This window comes from Palaemon carinicauda, chromosome 1, assembly GCF_036898095.1.
Source record: "Palaemon carinicauda isolate YSFRI2023 chromosome 1, ASM3689809v2, whole genome shotgun sequence".
Taxonomy (NCBI): Eukaryota; Metazoa; Arthropoda; class Malacostraca; order Decapoda; family Palaemonidae; genus Palaemon; species Palaemon carinicauda.
The window spans coordinates 327,884,747-327,893,707 of NC_090725.1; the positions used below are offsets into that span (position 1 = coordinate 327,884,747).

Genomic DNA, 8,961 nt, shown 5'->3' on the forward strand with positions numbered 1-8,961 from the left:
GTGTTCCTCTCTGGTTTTTTCATAGAATCCTGTATTGATTTTGCGATTTTATTGGCAATATGGAAATATAAATCATCTAATAATCTGTAAACGCTGGTGTTCCAAGACATGATACACTTTTGATAAAGTTCAGATGCTCTTGATGACATTGTCTGGAAAAAATTATAGTTACACATGGAACAACATTTTGAACAGGAAAATAAGTTTTTTCTGTAGTAAATAAAGTGATTTTACTAAATTTGACCTTCTTTTCAAAAGCAAATAAACCGAAAACCTGTTAGACTGTCTAAGATCGGGGATATTTTTTTTTGAAATCTAATGGTTTTTGCTCCGACGTGCGCTCGCTTCGCTCACGGAAAATTAAAAACATCAAGCTCGTATGTACTGGCAAGTTGCACATGATGAGTTGCGCATGCTAACCGCATTGATTATCATTTCTTAGATAATAGAATTTTCATTTGCAATGCAAATAAAGTGTCATTTCCGAAGGAAACAGACTTTCTCTATAGAAAACATTTTTTTTTTTAGTAGAAAAGCTATTTCCTTCTCCTTCTTCTTTGTCTACATCTTTTCCCACTTCTATGTGGGGTCGAGGTTTCAGGTCCGTTTTCTCCATCTACCTCTGTCCCACACCTCATCACAGGTTAATCCCTTAGATCGAAGGTCATCCTTGATACAGTCCACCCACCTTCGCTTTGGTCTTCCTCTCCTCTTTGTTCCCTGCACCTCCATTTACACCACTCTTCTCCCTATATACTGTTCATCTCTTCTCGTGACATGACCATACCACCTCAGTCTACTTTCTTGGATCTTATCTGATAGTTTTCTAACTTCTATGGTACCCCTAATTACCTCATTCCTTATCTTATCTCTTCATGTCACCCCAGACATCCATCTTAACTTTCTCATCTCTGCCACATCCATCTTCTCTTCTGTCTTCTTTATTGCCCACGTCTCCGCTCCATACATCATTGCCGGTCTCACAACTGTTCTGTGTACTTTACCTTTCAACTTAACCCCTATTTTCCTGTCGCATAGTACTCCACGCACTTTTTTTCATTTTTTCCATCCTGCTTGTATTCTGTGGTTTATTTCTGCCCCTAGATCACCATTCTCTGCAACTGTTGATCCTAAATACCTGAAATTTTCAACTCTTTTCAGTCTCTCTCCTTGTAAACTAACTTCCCCATTCTCGTCATTTTTCAATCTCAAATACTTTGCCCTTTTCCTGCTAATCTTCAATCCCCTATTTTCCATTTCTCTTCTCCACTCCTCCAGTTTCTCTTCTACTACCTCTCGCCTAGTGCTACACAGCATAACATCATCAGCAAAAAGCATACACCAAGGAGACTGATCTCTAATACCTTGTGTTACTACATCCATGACCAGATCAAAAAGGTAAGGGCTCAATGGAGACTCCTGATGTAGTCCCACATTTATTGAGAAACTTTCTGTTAGGCCTATACTACTCTTAACATTTGCTTTTTCCCTTTCATACATATGTTGTGTGATTACGTATTTCCCAGGGACTCCCTTTTCTCGCATACATCTCCACAGCTTCTGACGTGTGTTACGACCATTCGCCTCTTAATACCCTTTCCAGCATTTCACTGATGCAAGTACGAAGCGGAGCTCCAAACGGCCATAGACAATAAATAACAAGACATTTAATGATGCCTTAACTTAGATTACTTAAATAACAGAGCTCTTATCCAAATTTAAATAGCATTAAATTTGAGTATGACATGCGAGTAAATATATAATATGGAATAAGGAAAACACTACGAAATTTAGTTACTTTACTTAAAATTAATTAAAGATACATATAAAGATATGGATTACGATGATAACAAGAATAATGACACCAAAGCAATAACGAATGTAATTAACGAAACTCCAGGAACGTTAACATTGTACAGCAGTACTACAAATGAGCAACACAAGCAGGTAACCAATAATCGATTATCAATACACCGTAGATAAAACGGGAAAATAACTTCAATATTAAACAAAACAAAAGGCAGAAATACATAAATACACAGCAAGTGTCAACAGAACCTTAAATGAAATATAGTAATACTTACAATTTAACATGTACAAATAATGTAACACTTTTGTATATAATCCAGAGTTATTTACACTATGACAAATCCAAGAAATCTCAATCCCTGGTGGCGCTCCAATGGCCGAAGTAAACCATCCAAGGACTGAGGAATACAAACACCCAAACAACACGCAAGGACAACACAGACAGACACGGGAAAAATATGAACTACAAAACATTTACAATGTACCCTACAAAAATACAGTATTTACATAAATTCAATACTCCTAACATCCCCCTCCTTAAGTCGAAAACTCTATGTTAAAGATTTTCGACCAACCTGTAGAGTTAGTTATTACAGCGTGATAAAATGTCTGCTCGAAGGTTATCCTGTCCACGGATGTGCTGGATCTTTAGATCAAACTGCTGCAAAGATAACCACCACTTCATGAGCCTTTTGTTTTTGGTTCTCATCCGGCCTACAAACTTTAGTGGCTCATGATCTGTGAAGACTAATATGGGAGCAGGACTGCCAGAAAGATAAACTTCGAAGTGCTCCAATGCAGTCAATAGAGCAAGTGCTTCCTTTTCGATTGTGGAGTAATTTTGCTGATGATTCTTTAGTTTCTTTGACATGTAAGCAACAGGATGCTGCATGTCACCTGGCCCTTTTTGCAAGAGTACAGCGCCTATTCCACGGTCACTAGCGTCGACCTCGACGGCAAAGGGAGAGCCAAAATCAGGAGCCTTCAGGACAGGGCTACTGGTTAGGAAATCTTTGGCTCGTCGAAAGGCTTCCTCACAAACTGGTGTCCAAAAGAACTTCCTCTTGCTGCTGGTTAAGTCAGTTAATGGGGCTACTACTTCAGAGAAGTTTTTACAAAACCTCCTATAGTAGCCTACCATCCCAAGGAATTTTCTTACTTCACGTCTGGATCTTGGGCAGCTTAGCTTGGTGATGGCGTCTACTTTAGCTGCTACTGGGGATACCTCACCGCTGCCAATCACATATCCAAGGTATTGCAGCTTTGCATGGCCGAAATCACTCTTGATTAAGTTAATTGTCAAACAAGCCTGTCTCAACCTGCCAAGTAAATCCTTCAGCATAGAAAGATGTTCCAGCCAAGTATCTGAAAATACAACAATGTCGTCAAGATACACTCTAATACCAGGCATATTGCTGATTACTTGATCCATTAATCTTTGAAAAACTGCAGGAGCATTCTTAAGTCCAAATGGAAGGACTGTATATTGATATAGTCCATCTGGAGTAGTAAATGCTGTCAGGGGTTTCGTGTTATCCGCTAATGGGACTTGATAATAACCCCGTAATAAATCAATCTTTGAAACATATACAGCATTGCTTACCTGATCTATGAGGTCATCCACCCTTGGTAATGGATAAGAATCCGAAACAGTTACCTCATTTAGTCTTCTGAAGTCAGTGCAGAGTCTATAGGAGCCATCTGGTTTTTCAACTAAAACACATGGCGATGCCCAAGGACTAATACTTGGCTCCGCAAAACCATGTTGCAGCAAAAAGTCAGTTTCCTTCTTTAGTATGGCTCTCTTTTGAGGGGAAACTCTATATGGGGCACTCTTCTGAGGTTCTGTACCTGGTTTAAGCTCTAGCTGATAATCTACCAATGATGTCTGGGTAGGCACATCTCCACAGATCTCTGGAAAAAGTTCCAATAACTTTTTCAAGTCACTAACCTGTTGAGATGAGAGATGATTAAGTTTACAGTCAATGTTATTTAATGCAAGTGTATTATTTAGAGGTATGCATTTACTTCGATCTGGAAAATCTATTTCACTAAGCTTCACATTATCTTCCACAGTTGACTTGCAAATCAAGCTGACATTGTCACATTGGGTCTCAAACTTTTTTAGTAGGTTTATATGCACCATCTTCTCGCTTTTTCTCTTTCCCGGAGTAGAGATGACATAATTATCCTTGTTTCTGCTCATCACTGTATAAGGACCTTCATATCTATTTTCAAATGTTTTCCTTATGGGTACTAGCATTAAAACAGATTCACCTGGCCTAAAACTTCGTGTCTTAGCCTTATTATCAAAATTTAATTTCATCTTATCTTGGGCTATGCTTAAATTGTCATGTGCAAATTTACGAGAGCTCTCTAGCTTACCTTGTAAGTTCTTAGCATAATCTCCTAATGTTACCTCTTTCGTCTGATCTGACCACATGTCATAGAGTATCTCCAAAGGACCTCTCACTTTCCTTCCATATAACAACTCGGCTGGAGAATATCCAAGACTTTCTTGTCGAGTGTTGCGGATGGCATACAACACGAATGGTAATCCTTCATCCCAGTCTGTCTGATGTTCCCGACAGTACTTTGTAAGGGCATCCTTCAACGTCTGATGGAACCGTTCCAGGGCTCCTTGACTCTCTGGATGGTATACCGAGGACAAAGTATGTTTAATGTTCATAGCTGCCATAACCTGTCTAAATAAATCAGAGGTAAAGTTACTTCCTCTATCAGTCTGGATAATCTTGGGGATACCATACTGAGTGAAAAATTTGATTAAAACTGGGATCAGTGTCTTAGAACTTATGTTCCTAAGTGGATAGGCATCAGGATAACGAATGGAACTGCACATCATTGTAATCATATATTGATTCTGCTTCTTACTTTTGGGTAAAGGACCCACACAATCTAATATGACTTTGTCAAAAGGCTCAGGTAAAACAGGGATAGGTTGTAAAGGGGCAGGTTTTATAATCTGATTCGGCTTACCAACCAGCTGACATACTGCACAAGACTTACAGTACTCTGTGACACTTTTCCTTATACCAGGCCAGTAAAAGAGTTGAAGAACTGCACTCAAAGTCTTCCTTATTCCTAAGTGTGAAGAAGATACATTATGTGCCATGTGTAATACTTTTTGCCTTAGGCTCGCTGGAATGACAATCTGATTCTTGATTTCCCAAGTTGAACTTGCCGGAGTATGCAAAGATCTGAACTTCCTCATCAGTAGTCCATTCCTCAGGTAATAACATACTGGCTCCGTATTGATCTGGTCTTCTGCAACAACTTCACTGTAAATAGACTGCAAAGACAAATCTTCCTGTTGAGCTTTTATAATGTCAGAACATTTCATATCAAAAAGATTATCAGAGTAATCAAAAACATTACTTGAATTAATTTCATTTTCAACTGAGTTTACAGTATTTACCAATACTACGTTACCAGTCTTCAAACCAAACTTAGTTTCTAGCACACTTCCTTTCTCTTTTACATTACCTCCAAAACTATCAGTTTGGAATAAACTATCAATATTGATATCTACGTCAACTGTACCAACAGCATCTTTTCCTAAAGTACCTGACGTAGTACTTACATTGACGTCCTTGGTCACATCTGTCCCACGCTCTCGTGGGACTTCTACCACAGCCAGACTTCTGCTACGCTGTACAACACAAGAAGGATACAATACTGGATCTTCCACGGGGCTTACCTCTAATGGAGTGTCAACAACTATGGGACTAGGTACAACCTTCCCTCCTGCCAAGTCGTTCCCCATAAGAAAATCAACACCTCGAATGGGCAATTCATCCACCACCCCAACTGTGACATAACGAGTTAATAAACCACAATGCAGATATAACCTACACAAGGGAACTGTTACCAGTCCACCCAAACTTCTAACAACCAGTCTATCGGATGTAAAAGTCTTTTCCAATCCAGGAACCTTTCCTTTTACAATTAGACTATTAGAAGAACAAGTGTCCCGTACTATCCTAACAGGCACACTTCTACCTAGGTCATCTGACATTGACACCACCCCATCAAACTTGAAAGGAGCAAACTCATTATCTAACCTATCACAATGAGAAACAGGAATTTCCTGCTGGACCTCCCTAATTGCCATATTTGATCCCGAAGATTCGCTCTTCCCCTCCTTATAATTACTAGGACATCTTGCCTTCATGTGACCAAGCTGGTTACACTTGTAACACCTAACCTCAGACAGACTTTTACTGTATGAGCCAGAGGATTTCTTCTCCTCTGATACATTACCTGGAGATTTCTTGGATTGTCTTTGACTATGTTGATGTGGTCTAATTAAACTGTAATTCTCAGCTAACACAGCTGCTCTTTGTAAAGTTGTAACCTCACGCTCAAATAAGTATCTCTGAACATCAATAGGAACACCTCTAATGAACTGTTCAAGTAAAATGAGCTCCCTATATTCACTTAAGGTAGTGACACTTGCTGCTGTATACCATTTATCATGTAATTTAACAAGATTATGTGAATATTCAATATATGAATGCGAATCAAACTTCTTACATCTTCGAAACTTGAGACGATAATACTCAGCCGTAAGCTCATAAGCTTTCAGGATACTATCTTTAGTAAAGTCGTAATCATTACTCTCACTAGATGTTAACGACAAGAAAACTGTTCTAGCTTTACCCTTTAATGACGGCTGCAAGATTACGGGCCATAAACGCTTAGGCCACTTCAAATTAAGCGCAAGTCTTTCAAAAAGCATAAAGAACTCATCTGGATCCGCTTCATCAAACAACTGAATCATTTTAGAAGCCTTAACAACATCAATTACCTGTTCACCTTCATCGCCTTGGCTCACATTATCTTTTATCGTTCTCTTTTTCTCCAATAGCTCTAATTGATATCTGTGCTCTCTTTCCTCTCGTTCTATCCTATCCTTTCTCTCTAATTCATCACGCTCTCTCCTCTCTTTCCTCTCCAACTCCTCACGCTCTTTCCTCTCTTGTCTATCTCTCTCCTCTTTTTCACGAGCATACTGCAATTCTAACTGCTTGAGAGTTAACTGGGATCCCTCTTCATCTAATAAATCATAAGCTTCCTCAGGCAAAGTCTCCTCCTCAACCAAAGCATTTATAACAAAATTCTTAATCTGAGATTTCCTCCACACCTTTCTAACAGAAATGTCATAATTCACTGCTATAGCCAACCAGTCATCCTTTCTCATACGATGATTACGCAAATAATGCACACTTGGTTTACTGGAAAAATCACTAATGCTGAAAGGATCCATATTCAAAACTATACAAACGAGAAAAATTTTAACTTCAAGGCGTAAACAAAAGAAAAATAAACGAATGCATTCACTTTAACAAATAAAAATAACTCAATACGTATCTGATTCTTAAAGAGCACAGCACCGTATTTTTAACATTAACACTTCACGGCAAAATACTAATAAACATATGGAAGGCAAAATGATAAACATACGGAAATATAAGTTTAAAACAACTTTAGCTTTTAACGGTCACTTTGATTTACTCCGCAAAACAGATCCCGGACGGGCCCCCAAATTGTTACGACCATTCGCCTCTTAATACCCTTTCCAGCATTTCACTGATGCAAGTACGAAGCGGAGCTCCAAACGGCCATAGACAATAAATAACAAGACATTTAATGATGCCTTAACTTAGATTACTTAAATAACAGAGCTCTTATCCAAATTTAAATAGCATTAAATTTGAGTATGACATGCGAGTAAATATATAATATGGAATAAGGAAAACACTACGAAATTTAGTTACTTTACTTAAAATTAATTAAAGATACATATAAAGATATGGATTACGATGATAACAAGAATAATGACACCAAAGCAATAACGAATGTAATTAACGAAACTCCAGGAACGTTAACATTGTACAGCAGTACTACAAATGAGCAACACAAGCAGGTAACCAATAATCGATTATCAATACACCGTAGATAAAACGGGAAAATAACTTCAATATTAAACAAAAGAAAAGGCAGAAATACATAAATACACAGCAAGTGTCAACAGAACCTTAAATGAAATATAGTAATACTTACAATTTAACATGTACAAATAATGTAACACTTTTGTATATAATCCAGAGTTATTTACACTATGACAAATCCAAGAAATCTCAATCCCTGGTGGCGCTCCAATGGCCGAAGTAAACCATCCAAGGACTGAGGAATACAAACACCCAAACAACACGCAAGGACAACACAGACAGACACGGGAAAAATATGAACTACAAAACATTTACAATGTACCCTACAAAAATACAGTATTTACATAAATTCAATACTCCTAACACGTGGTACTCGATCGTATGCCTTCTCCACGTCAATAAAGACCATATGTAATCCTTTCTGTTTCTCCTGATGTTTTTCTATCGTCTGCCTCAAAGCAAATATTGCTTTTACAGTCCTTCCAGGCATGAATGAGGTCGACCAGCTCTCGCCCTTTTCCAGTCATTGTCCCCACATTCAGAGTTGCTTCTCTCATCCTCTCCTCGGATATTTTCCTCTGAGCTTGCCTCTTTAACCCAGCCCTCCCATGAATGGGTAGCCCTTGCCAATTTTTCAGAGGGATCAGGCGAGGTCCCAGTGCGTTACTTAAGGGGCACGCCCTAGCATTATTTTCATTCTGATTATACTCACTGACCATAGTTGTTTTGGCTAATTTTTCAAGCCGGATGCCTTTCCTGCCGCCAACCCTCCCCATTTACCCGGGCTTGGGACCGGCACCAAGTTGAGGCTGGCTTGCGCCCCCTCTCAGTGGCTGGGTTAGAAAAACTTTTTTCCGTCCGTAACTATAATAAACACCATTACCTATTAGGAGGGAATCCTTTTCTTGATTAGGATTTCACATGAAATATTTTAGAACATTGGGTCGTATGGTTATTCAGCAAATATATAAGCATAGATAATATATGCCAAACTAGAGGGGCACTCAATAGTAGAGAGCATGCCTTCGCCATATTGATCTTATTTTGCTCTTAACTCCACTGCGTTCTTGTACGTAAGTGCATTTTGTACTTAAATGTATTTTTTTCAAAATCTAATGTGTTTTGTCTCTGGTTCATAGCTCACATAAGATAGCACAATAATTACCATTTACTCAACACT

At 38.6% G+C, this 8,961-nt stretch overlaps 1 protein-coding gene across 3 annotated transcripts; it reads right to left on the reverse strand.

Annotated features, from left to right (window-relative positions):
• Window positions 1-1,786: 1,786 nt before the first annotated feature.
• On the reverse strand, window positions 1,787-8,135 carry LOC137658745 (uncharacterized). Of its 3 annotated transcripts, none has more exons than XM_068393774.1 (2): window positions 4,195-8,135; window positions 1,787-3,723 (listed from the first exon to the last, which is right to left on the reverse strand). In XM_068393774.1, exons 1-2 carry the CDS (start codon window positions 7,094-7,096, stop codon window positions 2,393-2,395), a joined length of 4,233 nt encoding a protein of 1,410 aa, XP_068249875.1. In that variant the 5' UTR covers window positions 7,097-8,135; the 3' UTR covers window positions 1,787-2,392. The 3 variants fall into 3 exon arrangements, with proteins under 3 accessions (XP_068249875.1, XP_068249890.1, XP_068249882.1); XM_068393789.1 differs by having other exon boundaries at window positions 3,024-3,174; window positions 3,467-8,135; XM_068393781.1 differs by having other exon boundaries at window positions 3,024-3,174; window positions 3,413-8,135.
• Between the last annotated feature and the right edge of the window lie 826 nt (window positions 8,136-8,961).

What these genes read in the sequence shown, in the direction of transcription:
- LOC137658745 (XM_068393774.1), bottom strand. Translation starts at nt 7,096, where the DNA reads ATGGATCCTTTCAGCATTAGTGATTTTTCCAGTAAACCAAGTGTGCAT. An exon ending in TTATGCTAAGAACTTACAAG is followed by an intron (nt 3,724 to 4,194) that starts GTAAGCTAGAGA and finishes AACTTTTTCCAG; the next exon opens with AGATCTGTGGAGATGTGCCT.